This window comes from Megalobrama amblycephala, linkage group LG13 (genome assembly GCF_018812025.1).
Source record: "Megalobrama amblycephala isolate DHTTF-2021 linkage group LG13, ASM1881202v1, whole genome shotgun sequence".
NCBI classification, from domain to species: domain Eukaryota; kingdom Metazoa; phylum Chordata; class Actinopteri; order Cypriniformes; family Xenocyprididae; genus Megalobrama; species Megalobrama amblycephala.
This window is the reverse complement of record NC_063056.1, coordinates 35648175-35661766: the sequence shown is the minus strand read 5'-3', so window position 1 is coordinate 35661766 and position 13592 is coordinate 35648175. Positions and strand designations below refer to the sequence as shown.

The 13592-nt window shown below is 35.7% G+C and overlaps 1 protein-coding gene across 2 annotated transcripts; it reads left to right on the top strand.

The window, feature by feature from the left end:
• The first annotated feature begins 6976 nt into the window (after positions 1-6976).
• serpinf2a (serpin peptidase inhibitor, clade F (alpha-2 antiplasmin, pigment epithelium derived factor), member 2a) lies at positions 6977-13004 on the top strand. Of its 2 annotated transcripts, none has more exons than XM_048153866.1 (8): positions 6977-7131; positions 8128-8199; positions 8303-8540; positions 8645-8788; positions 8905-9093; positions 11569-11711; positions 11828-12032; positions 12225-13004. In XM_048153866.1, exons 2-8 carry the CDS (start codon positions 8143-8145, stop codon positions 12668-12670), a joined length of 1422 nt encoding a protein of 473 aa, XP_048009823.1. In that variant the 5' UTR covers positions 6977-7131; positions 8128-8142; the 3' UTR covers positions 12671-13004. The 2 variants fall into 2 exon arrangements, with proteins under 2 accessions (XP_048009823.1, XP_048009824.1); XM_048153867.1 differs by having other exon boundaries at positions 6978-7131; positions 8348-8540.
• Positions 13005-13592: the final 588 nt, after the last annotated feature.

Sequence of the window (13592 nt, the reverse complement as noted above, 5' to 3'; positions counted from 1 at the left end):
TGCCATTCTCAATTCTTAAATATTAACCTATGAATTTCATCACCAAAGTTTCGTCAACATAGCTTACTTGTCACTCGAGCGTATTTTCAGTCAATCACATATGTAGCTCTAGTTTATTAATAATAGACCACTGACAGACGATTTCTTAGATAATCACCCTAATTGCCCATTAAAAAGAGATATAATTTATTCAACAACTTTCAAGAGGGTCAACGTTGTAGAGAATTTCTGTCAGTGCCTTTGTGTAAAATACATTTTAAACCAAACTTTTTTTTTCAATTACTGGAAGCCTATGTAAATGCATGTAAAGTTAGTGATGGTAGCTTATCTTTTGTCCAGCAACTAGAAGCCTTGGAGTAGTCTAATGTTGCTAGGTGACCTCCTCAGACTAGACTTCTAGACTTCTCGCGCCCACGCGCATTTCTTTCAGTAGCCTATACATTTCGTGTAAAATATCTACATTTTAAACCAAAATGTAAAAAATAATAATACTTGCAGTAGTCTATGTAAATGTGTGTAAAGTTATAAATTATGGCTGTAGCTTCTTATCTTTTGTCCAGCAAGTAGCCAGGTAGCCATGTTGGTTACCTCCTCAGGCTCGACTTCTATTTGCGGGCGTTTAACTTCTGTGGTTAATGAAATGTTTGAAACGTTGTTGACACATATTCTCAAATGTAAAATGTTATTTTGTTTTGATTTACTTATGGCAAGCATGCACTGACCCCAACAGAATTCGATATAGTCCGGATGTTGCCGATTTACTGTACGGGCCTAAAGTTGCACTGGGGTCTGAAGTTTTCGTGGTTATAATAACTTTAATTAACATTAACAGAAATGTCAAGAAAATATAGCTATTTTCTGTCTTCTCAACAGATATCGGTAGTTCCCTCACAGACCCCTGACTCTAATATCTGCTCACAGAAGCACAGTGTTTAAGAGCTTCTTCTATCTTTGACATCTCCTTTACTGTTCACAAATCCCGAAATTCATGATAGTTCTCACAAAGATCTCTGAAGTCAAGTCAAGTCAAGTCAACTTTATTTATATAGCGCTTTTTACAGTGCAGATTGTGTCAAAGCAGCTTTACAGTGATAACTGGTATATAATTGTGGCTGCACAGCAGCTCTTAAACAATGGTGTCAATGCAGGCAGACCAAAGAACTGTTGAATATCAAATGTCAAGTCAAATGTCCCCAACTAAGCAAGCCAAAGGCAACAGCGGCAAGGAACCCAAACTCCAACAGGTGACATCAGGTGGCAAATAGGTGTTAAAATAGAGAAAAAAACCTTGGGAGAAACCATGCTTAGTCAGGGGGCCAGTCCTCCTCTGGTGAACAGTGCTTTGTTACGATTCAGGTAACTATCATAAGTCTGATAGGATCGCAACATTTAAAGTATTTATTCCAGTTCAATCCACTTGAGGATTGTTTTCATCACGCCGGTATGGACAGTTTGTTGAGGAGCTGTGCCACTGACTGTCGTGTCCATGAGGCCTTCACAGTGGATGATCTAGTTGACTCAATCTCTGCTGATACTTCAGGGCTGCTTTGTGGTCGTGTCAAGGTGCAGGTCCTCAATCTCACCTGGATATGGCTCAGAACCTGTTGACTACGCTAAACCTCGGGATAAACAGAGAGACTAATATTAGCATAGATGCCATTCTTCTTCTAATGTAACAAGTACATCCGGTGTTATAGGAAGTGTTCCCGGTTCCGGCTGACCTAATTTATGCAGCCTAATAATCCTTTAACAGATTTGAAAATATAAATTGATAAGGTGTTATGTGTATGCCAGGTTAAAGAGATGCGTTTTTAGTCTAGATTTAAACTGACAGAGTGTGCCTGCTTCCCGAACAATGCTAGGAAGATTGTTCCAGAGTTTAGGTGCCAAATAGGAAAAGGATATTGATATTGATTAAGAGCTTGCTCAGGTACTGGGGAGCTAAACCATTTAGTGCTTTGTAAGTAATTAGCAAGATTTTAAAATCTATACGATGTTTAACAGGAAGCCAATGCAGTGATGACAGAACTGGGCTAATATGGTCATACTTCCTAGTTCTAATAAGAACTCTAGCTACTGCATTTTGTACAAGCTGAAGTTTATTTATCAGGCGAGCAGAACAACCACCTAGTAAAGCGTTACAGTAATCTAGCCTTAAGGTCATGAACGCATGAACTAACTGTTCTGCATTTTTCATTGAGAGCATATGTTGTAGTTTAGATATATTTAAGAATGCGGTTTTACAGATGCTAGAAACATGGCCTTCAAATGAAAGATTGGTATCGAAGAGCACACCCAGGTTCCTAACTGACGATGAAGACTTCAAAATTACTGGTCATCCAATTTTTTATATCAGCTATGCATTCTGTTAATTTTGTAAATTGGTAAGTTTCGTCAGGGCGCGAAGAAATATAGAGCTGAGTATCATCAGCGTAACAGTGAAAACTAACGCCATGCTTCCTAATGATATCTCCCAAGGCTAGCATGTACAGAGTGAAAAGCAACGGTCCTAGTACTGATCCCTGCGGTACACCATATTGAACATGTGATCGATATGACATCTTTTCGTTTACTACTTCAAACTGATAACGGTCAGATAAGTATGATTTGAACCATGACAGTGCAATTGCACTAATGTCAACATAATTTTCGAGTCTATTTAAAAGAATATTGTGATCAATAGTGTCAAATGCAGCTCTAGGATCCAGTAACACCAATAGAGAGATACAACCACGATCTGTTGATAAATTATTAGTAACTCTAATGAGAACAGTCTCAGTACTATGGTATGGTCTAAATCCTGACTGGAAATCCTCACAGATATCATTTCTTTCTAAAAAGGAACATAGCTCTGATGATACTGCCTTTTCTAGTATTTTTGACAGAAAAGTGAGGAAAGCAAGAGACCACAGCCTAAATGAACTAGGAAGGTGAGATTGGATAGGGGAGAGCAAGGAGAAGACAAAGATGTGCTCTTGTCTGAGTAGAGTTGAATGACAAAGAGATAAACAGAGGGTATACACTGCTGAAACTCTACACAGAACCAGCAGGGAGTCAGACTCACAGACCTGCTGAGAGACTGACAATAGTTCACTGTGAGAGAGAGAGAGAGAGAGAGGGAGAGGATGAGGATTCCTTAAGTCAGTGAGTTGTGGGAAATCCTGATGAAGCCAGGTTTTGTATTTCAGGTGAACCTTTTGCTGCTGCTAGGCTCTAAAAACATAAAATGAAGTGAAACATTAATGGCAAGACTGATCAGAACAGTCATAAAGGAATTATTTATTATACAGCCAAATTATGTAATAAAAGAAAGTTAAAGTGGTGGATCAAACTCGACTTTGGACAGCTTTGATTTAATTCCCAATGGTCACAAATGCATACAAGGACATCTTCATGTTTTATAGATTTACAGCATGGATTTGTGAAATATTTAACAGAAAAAAACAAAGACAATACAAAGTACAACATAACGTCAAAGGAACACTAAACTAAAGTCTCTTTTGGGATAGTGTTGCACAGCTTGGTGTGATTTTTGGTCATTCTTCTTGTCAGAATTGTTTATCTGGTATATAACTGGAATTTTTTGTGTAGAATGGTTTTTATACTCCTATTCAATTCTAATTGGATTCAAATGAATTAATTCATAATGTAGAATTGGAGCTAAAACTTGAAATTGAAGTCTAACAAAAAATGTTTAAAAACATTTTGCTAACATTCCCATTAAGTTATGAAAATATTATTTCTCTAAACATTCAAAACATCCAGTTTTTTTTTAATGTTTTTAAAAACATTTTTTTTTCTAGTGAAATATGGAATTGTTTTGCTCAGCTTTGCTCAGTTATGCTTAGCAAAATGTTTTATATTTTAAAATGTTTTCCAAATAGCCTGTATTATTGAGATCATAAGTTTACATACACCCTTCATAATTGCAAAATGTTAATAATTAATAATAATAATAATAAGAGGGATAATAAAAATTACATTTTGTTTTCTATTTAGTACTGCTCTGAATAAGATGTTTCACATAACAGATGTTTACATATAGTCCACAAGACAAAATATATAGCTGAATTTACACAAATGACAGTTAATCTGCCCACTGTTCTTCAGAAAAATCCTACAGGTCCTGCACATTCTTTAGATATCTTATGTAAGGGCAGTACTAAAAAAACAAGATATTTAAACAAAATTGGAACAATTTCCACCAACCATCCAAAAGTTTACAACCCCTGGCTTTTAATGTAGTTTTGCCTTGAACGTCAGTGAATGTTTGCATCTTTTGATCATCCAGGTAACAACACACACACTCAAAAAAATGAATTGTTGGATTTACTTAAAAAAAGAAGTGTCAAGTGGTTCCATGCAACTATATTGAGTAATTTGTACAAGTAACAATTTAGTTGAATGAAATTTAAGTAATGCTGACAAAATTTCTTTGAGTAAATACAAATCATTTGAATGTCACTGTTACATAATATTTATATGTGCAGTTTACTTGATATGTTATGTTGATTACGTAAGGTGAACACATTTATTGACTTAATTTACCTTATTACTTAATTTACCTAATAACTAATTGAACAAACTCAATTGCATTGAGAGCAGGAATTCCATCCTATAAACATGCATATGAGTGTGCACAGCCTAAACACAGGCAACACTATTCTGCATAATGGTAACCACAAAATTCAAAAACATTACAGAAACTACTGAAAATGTCCAACATAACTGAACATTAAACACTAACATAAACTGACAACATCTTTCCCTTTACTGAAAAAACACATAAAATAACACTCTAATCTCTAAATTTACTCTCCTAATGCAGTCCCTTGCAAAGCATACTGGGCACAGTTAGTTACGTCAACAATAATTTGTTCGTTTCACTCAGCAATGTTAAGTTGACTGAACAAACACTAAGTAAAACTGACAATACTCATTTTTAGTAGAAACAACGCAGTTAAATTATGTTCATGTAGTTACATGAGTTTTTTAAGTAATGTGAACAAGGGTGGTTTGAGTGAAACTGTGAAGAATTATATGTAAACTTTTGAATGTAAATTCAGTTATTATTGTGTAATTTCAGTTATTATTTTGTCTTGTAGTCTATGTAAACATCTGTTATGTGAAATGGCTTATTTTAAAATAGAAGTACTGAATAAAGACAAAATGCAATTTTATGAACCCTCTTTTTTCAATTATTAACATTTTGCAGATTCTGCAAGAATAAACTTTTGACCTCAACTGTACATATATTTAATACCTTTCAAATTACTTTTTGTGCAATAAAAATCCTTTCTTTTTATTGCTCAAGACACATTAGAGAAAGTATTAAAAATCCTTTAAACACATTTTATTGAATCATTCAGAATTTGCAAAAGTTGCTTTTTTAATAATTTAAAAACCTATGAATCAATAGAACCGGGTCTGCTGTAAATCCTTTAAAACCTTCAAACTCTCGATTCCCTAGCTCGAAGGTTCTCTCGAAGTTATGAACAAACGTTCTTACAGTAACGTAAATGAAATATTTGTTCAAAGTTATCTGGTCTGTATGTTCTCAAAAAGTTCTCACATCATTCATGGAACATTTTTACCTGAAACATTTAGTTTCATGTTTGCCTAATGTTTTTAAATTTGTCATGTGCAGAGAACAATCAAAAGTAACGTTCCAATTATGTTTGCAAAATGATCAGATGGAGTGTTCCCTTGAAGACTCAAAAACATTTTTCATGGCCGTGTATTACTGTAACAATGGTTTGAGCATTTTGACTACAGAGCAATTATAAGACAGTTGTAGATAAAACAAAAATTATTGGAGTAAGTTTTACAAAAAAATAGAAAAAAATAATTTGAATTTAACGTGTTGCTTGCTGATTATTTGAAAAAAAAAAAAAAAAAAAAAAACACAAAAACAACAACAACCACATAATTTTGGAGTGAAAATTGTTTCTACACTAATTGTGTGTTTGTGTGTGTGTGACTCTAATCTAGAGTAAAGGCAGGGGTTCCCACTGACTCCATATCTATTTGTTTAGCTTTGGCGCCCTCTATTGCATAACATTTTCACTGACCACATTTTACTATTCTACAGCATCTAGCTAAAATCACACAGCTATTGGGCATTAGTGCCAATGGACATTAGTTACACTACTGTTGTATGATGGGTTCTAAAAGTGACTTGTTGATGAATATTATTCATTTAAGCATCAATGATGGATCATAAAAATTCTCTTATTTATTTTGTATAAAATTTAAAATGATACAGTAATATATTTGTGATAATTTCCAGATCTTATTAATTGTCATCATTGATATAACTACCAAAAGTTAATAATAATAATAATAATTTAATAACCATTAATGACTTTTTGCAGGTTGAGGCCTTGTTCTAGATTAGTATGGTGGGCATTGAGTCTAACTAGGCGGGAGTAAGAATTCAAGGTTTTGTGTAGGTGGACAACTGGAAAAGTACAGGGTACACTGGACAAATAACGTCTATTTGAGGCTTTTGAAACTACTTGCAAACATTACAAATTCTAGTAGTACAATTGTGATAGCAGGAATTAATAATATCCTAGAAACTTTGCAATAAATGGTTTGACTCTTCAAAGTATTAGATACCTATCTAATCTAAGTATTAGATACATATCAAAAGACTATCAAATTTAGCTAGAGATAATCTTTTTATATAATTTGATAGTTAAATAATTTTTGTTTACTTGTTCATTGTTCATGGTCAGGGTAATTCAGTGCAATACCTTTTGTTTGTTAATTATTTTTCATATAATTGAAAATAGGATTCATTTTAATATTGTTATGCCCTTGGACACAACCTCATTAAAAAAACAACTGAATTATTGTTTGTACTTTCTTTTCCATGTATTATTACAGTTTTGGATTTCTATCATAAACTGTATAATCTCTGTTTTGGTGGTGAATTGGTGGGCTCCTTGACCCAAGATCACGTATATTAATATTTACATTTAAAACTAAATGGTGACAGAAGTCAGTGGATGATGAAACATTAACCAGCAGCAACAGTGTCTGAGAGCATTCTACACCAGTCATCTGTTCTGGATCTTCATCATTCACTCTCCCTGTATTTATCACCACTTTCCTGTCAACATTTTGGTAAGTTTTTTTAATAAGTTGTCAATTTCCTAAATTTTGCATAGTAATCTGTGGCTTATTCATAAATCATCTGAAACACTGGCATGCATGGTAGAAAATGTCTAGGCTGGGACAGTCAACAGCTATGGGAAATGTGGAAATCTGTTTTTGCATAGCAAATTTTGCTAAATTATCCCAAATCACTTAATATTAAAATCATAATTTTCATAAAAGTATCAACAAAAAGTTGTAGCACATGTGCATTTCTATGTGTTTACAAGCAAATATTTTTCAAAAAAATATCTTTTTATTTTATAAAAATATATAGTCTAAGACAACTGGCATTGAATTAAACAAACATTGACACTTTAGTCCTGAATTTTAGTTCTGAAGTTTCTATAGCATTATTATATGTTATAAAATATTATATTAATAAACAGTACACAAGAACATTTAGTACACTACAGAAAATAGCAGGATTTCTAAAAGTAACTTAATAAGTAATTTTCTGTTAAATCACTGCTGGTTTGGGCATTTTTCTATTTACTTTTGTGATGTTCTATGTGTGTTGTCTTGTCAAAAAAGCACTAACATTTGGCATACAAATTCAACAATGGCAAGGAGCAATATAATTTGCATCCACGTTTATTAATGTCACAGTGCATGCCAAAAACCTAAATAACAATTAATCTGTAAATATACAAGAAATTGCTAAATATATACACAATGCATAATGTTGTTACATCACAATAAACTGTCATGGTATACAGTTGTCTTTTAGTTCTTTAAAACTTTTTAAAGTCTTTTACATAATTTTTGCAAAAGTTTAATGTTACATTACATTGTAGGGGTGAGATCTTCACCTTTGTGCACATTTGGCTGTCCCTGGATACTTTGCGTAGCTGAAATCACATAAAGTGATTTTCTAATAACATATTGTACAATAGCATGTTGCTAAATATTGTGATGTAAAAACATCTGAAGATAATATTATTTGATCTGTTTTGTGTCTTCCAGGCCAAAAGTAAGAACATGAAGCACTTTCTTTTAGTGCTAATATTGCTCTGTTTCTTTAGGTTTGGACTGATGGTAAGAAACTCTCTGAGATATAAAATTTTTCACCAAATCTTGCTCATCCACATTGTTTGATTAAAAAAAATGCTATTCTAGTTTTTTTTTTTTTTTTTTAAAGCACACAGTGTTTTTACACTACTTTCTGGCCCCCTCTTCAATCCAGGCTTCCAATGAAACAGATGATGGCAAAGGGAATTGCAATGATGTCTTAAGCCTGGAGGCTCAGCGAGCAGTTGGAGGTGCTGTGGCTAAACTAGGATTGGCACTTTTAGAAAAACTACAGCCTGGGTCTGAGCAACCGAATATAATCATATCACCTCTGAGTGTTTCTCTTGCACTTGCTGAGCTTGCTTTAGGTAAGCATACACAAACACAAGAAATCATTGCAAACCATGCAAAGGGTGCTTATACATGTTATGTCATTTTTATTTGTGTGTATATATTCATTTTAAATCTTTAGGTGCAAGGAACATGACTGAAGAGAAGTTGTTGGAAATCCTTCAGGCAAAAGAGCTGCCAAATTTTCATGAAACCTTAAGCTGTCTCCAAGAACATCTAACTGCCAAGGCTGTCAAGATGGCATCTCGTCTCTACCTCATGCCAGGTGAAAAACTGATGCCATTTGAGCTTGAGGTTCAGAAGTTTGTTCTGACTTATGTAATATTGTTGAGGTTACTTGTGCTTTTTGTAGATTTTGTAGTTGCTTTTGTCTTTGAGAAGGTTTTAGGGTGAACCAGGACTTTGTGGACAGAGCTTTGAACCTGTACAAATCCGAACCTGCACATCTGACCTCCATTAAAGAAGTCAATCGTTGGGTGGAGGAAGCCACCGAAGGTCACATAACCAACTTTATGTCCAGTCTTCCGCCTAACATTGCTCTAATGTTGATTAACGCCATTCACTTTAAAGGTTGGTCTGCATTTAAGCTGTCATAACTTAGATAATATATGTATAACAGAAAGGTCAATAACATAATGCTCATTATTGTCCGGATTTATTTAATTTATTATTATTTTTTAGAAATACATTAATAATAAATACAGTGACCTGAATACACATTTTCTATGATGAACATGTTTTTAATTTCAGAATTAAAATTCAAATTATTTTTTGGGGAATGTAAAATATCCTGTCCTGATATCATAATGAAGAAAATGCCTCTTTAAAAGAAATTAATTCTTTAATACATCATTATATTTGTAAAAAAAAAAATAAAAAAATAAAAAAATACTTCGAAAAATAAAACTTTTCAAAATATTTTTGAAAATGATTATTAAAATATCTCCACTCACGTGTAAGGACAATATGTTCCCTTTCAAGCTCTGTATCATTGCATTAACGCTATGGGAACGCCTTCAGCATGAGCTGGTGTCTGAAGCAAGTGTGAAATCACTCCAATCCTATTGGCCGGTGAAGGTCTGGTGATGAATCGTAGCATGTCATCAAGATCATAAAAGGGCACCTATGTCACGGAATCCCCAGCTTCTTTGTCTTCAGAAGCTGCATGTTTGTGGAGTGTGTGTCTGTGAAAACAAAGAAAAATTGTATTGTGTGTGGGGAAAATCTTTAGACCAGGACTTAGTCTGTAAAATGTGTGTGGTGCCGTGCCCCCACTTTTTAAGGCTGAACAACTCACACAATCTCTTGTTTGTCTGATCCTGTTGTTTGTGTTCCCCTTTCTCTTGCTCATTTTCCCATCTCTTTGTCTCATTTTGGATCTGGAAGATTGCTCTGCGAATTCTTCTGATTCAAATGGAGACCTTTTAATAAAATGTAAAAAATAAATGTAAAGAAGTGTGCCGTCATTTCTTTGCTATATTCTACAATGTCGCTCACAAAGCGATCTATGAATGACATTTCCCGCTGTTTACATACGTGCCCGGGATCGCTCTGCTCCTGAGAGTTCTGACAAGGTTCCGTCAGGGCGGGGTACACCTTGTACTAGTAGCCCTGTTCTGGCCGGCCCCAGTATGGTTTGTGAAATTAGTGATCTCCTGGAAGACTCTCCTTGGGAGATTCTGACCAAGAGGTGTCTTCTGTACCAGGTTCAGGGGACAATCTTTCATCCCCGGGCGGAGATTTAGAAGCTCTGAGTCTGGCCCTTGAGGGGTACCAGCTTATAGATTCTGGTCTCTTGCCTGAAGTTGTTCATACACTTCTAAACAGTTAGGGCTTCCTCTACCAGGAGACTTTAGGCATCTCCTTTCATCATGGTGTGAACAGTATCATCTTAACCCAGTTGACTGCCCAGTTGGTTCAGTACTGGAGTTTCTTCAAGAGCGTCTCTCAGCAGGACTGACCCCTGCTACCCTGAAGGTGTGTGTGGTGTTATTTTGACTTTCACATTAACATTGATGAGGCTTCTGTGGGGAAGCATGTCCTAGCATCCAGCTTCCTGTTTGGTGCCAGAGAGATGGGATCTATTAATTGTTTTAGAAGGGTTGTTGGATGCTCCCTTTGAACCTTTGGAGTAAGCCTCAGAGAAGCTTCTAACTCTTTAGGTGGCTAATAGCTACTGTATAACTTCTCTTACAAGGGTAGGAGATTTGCAGGCCCTGTCAGTTGTCTCCTCCTGTCTTGATTTTGCCCCTGGGCTGGTCAAGGTGATACTGCACCCTAGGCCAGACTACATACAGTGGTTTCATCTCTATTTCATCCTATTGGTCTTCAAGCCTTCTCCCCTCTACCGTTTGACTTGTCGGAGCAGGAGAAGTTGAATAGATTATGTCCAGTCCACGCCCTTATTATTTATGTCTACAGTTCAGGCCAGTGGCATAATACTCTTTGTCTGCTTTTAGGAGTGCAACCTAGGTTGCATGGCGTGCACCGTAGTGCTTTGCCTTTAGGAGTCAGAGGCCATTCTACTTGTCTGGCTGCCTCAAAGGTGTTGGCAAGAGGTAGCCTTTGTAAAATGTTTGTGCTGTGGCAAGCTGGTCCTCTCCGCACATATTCATGCATGGCTTATTCAGACAGTTAGAATCTGGAGATTCTGTGACGAAGGTGTGCTTTAATGGTCTTGCACTATGCTTCGTCACCTGACCTCCATCAGCCAATAGGATTGGAGTGATTTCACATGAAGGCACAGAATCTTGTTCCCATCTCAGGAACCAGGTTACATACGTAATCCTGACGGATTATTACTTTTTACCTTGATGGTTACACCACATGACATTTTACAGCCAATAAATTTTTGCTTTTTAAAAGTTTTTAAAGGCCATATGAAACAACATGACAGATGTTTAATTTAAATTTTTTAAAGATTTTTCCTTATATTTTAAAATACTTTTATTATTCATTGGCCCCATAAATTAAAAGGAAGTGGACATGTATGAGTAATTCAGCTTCATGTTCAAAATAAGCAAATAAACATATCCTTTCTTTCAGGAGAGTGGCAATCTCGCTTTGATTCCAAGTTCACTGTAAAGGATATCTTTTACATTGACAAAAAAACCTCTGTAAAAGTGGATATGATGATAGCATCCAAATATCCACTCAGCATGTTTGTAGATAGAAAAGACGGCACACAGGTAATGTTTTGTAATTTTGTTTTGTAATTGGAATGAATCATTATTTTGTTTTGCATTTAGCCAAAAACCTGTAGACAGAGAATTTTGATTTGGTTTGATATTCATACTGCCTTTAGGTTGCAAGGTTTCCTTTTCAAGGAAATATGAGTCTTCTGGTAGTAATGCCAATGCCAGTGCATGGAAATCTGTCAAATGTGGCTGCCAAGCTCAACATATCAGACCTGTATAAACAGTTTCAAAGTGAGAAGTCCATGCATGTGAAACTACCCAAATTCAAACTTGAGTACAAGCAGGATCTGCGACAAGCACTCACAAGCATGGGTAAGATAAAAAAAGAGCTAAATCTCGATTGTTCTTGACTGACATTTGGCTGTGAATTCAATCATGTGGTAAAATCTGCCCTTATAAGGCGATGTACTTTGGTCTACATGAAGTCGATCAATGTTGTTGTGAAGTGAGAGTTAATAATTCAGTAAAACAGAACTGTTACCCATACTCCTCTCTTTTATTTAGGTGTGGGTTTGCTGTTTACTGGGCCTGATTTATCCAAAATCGCACCAGGTGCATTAGTGGTTTCGGGTGTTCAACATGCCTCAAGTATGGAGCTGAGTGAGGAGGGGGCCGAAGCTTCAGCCGCGACCACTGTCACTCTAGTACGCACCATTCCTACTTTTGCAGTCAACATGCCGTTCATCTTCACACTGGTGGATGATGCTTCTTACACACCTCTCTTCCTGGGTATTGTTACCAACCCTAACCCTGGAGCAACAACGGAACAAAGCGATGATCCAAAAACTGAAACTGAAAGCAGCATTAAGCCAAGCAAAGTGCCCCTGAGCGATGGGACACTAAATGATAGCCCACATAGGGAAAATATGCTAAGTTACATGTTAAATATGTGGAAGGACACAGTTCCTCAGAAGTTCCTCGGACATCAGGAGATGGAGGACGGGAACTAAAAGGAGAGGATGGATTTATCCATATTACAGTACACATTTTGCCCACTGTAATGTGAAATGCTGGGTGTTGCTGTTCATGGCCTGCCCTATGATTGATGGATGCCATATTGAGTTTTACATGAATGAAAAATGTGACTATTCAATGGCATCTACCCTGACTAAGGTTTATGTATGGGATAATGTATAGTCAGTCAGTCACTAGTGCAAAATAACCTCAGACAGGGTGATCAGGAGCCCAACATGGGTTCATTTTGCAATAATGATCAACTGACTACATTTTCTCAGGTACTGCATGGCTGCCTGCCAAATAAAAAAAATATATAGACATGAAAAATTAATTTGAGTTGAAATTATTTTATAGTGCGTTGATCCTGGCGAACGACCATTAATTTAGGAATATTTTACCACTGAAAGCCACAATTTAGTGTGGCACAATTTACCAATCAGAATTATTCCAGGGAGCTGTACAATAAATGCACCACCTGACTATTCTAACATGATATACACTGCCCTCCAAAAATGTGGAAACACCCCTGGCAAAGTGTGGTTTTGGACAATATCAGCATAAATCCTTATCGTTTTTTGGTGCAAATACATTAAAGTAACTTGACATTATCATTGAAGACCAGCAATAATAATTTTCATTTTGATTACATAATAATGGCAATATATACATGTCAAAGTCAGACATGCCCCTTTGCCAGCTGTGATGCCTGGTTACTGGTTTAAACTTGGCCCAGGTTTGTAAAAGATTTTGGGTCAGCACACCTTAATAGCTTCAACAATTCATTGCCAATTAAGTTTAGAATACAATGAACCAATTAGATCCCAGTTTGGGTCAGATAGCTGCTAATGGTGGATATTTTGATGAATCGATTTTTTTTTCCTATAAACTGTTTATATAATAAAATATATTTTCGTA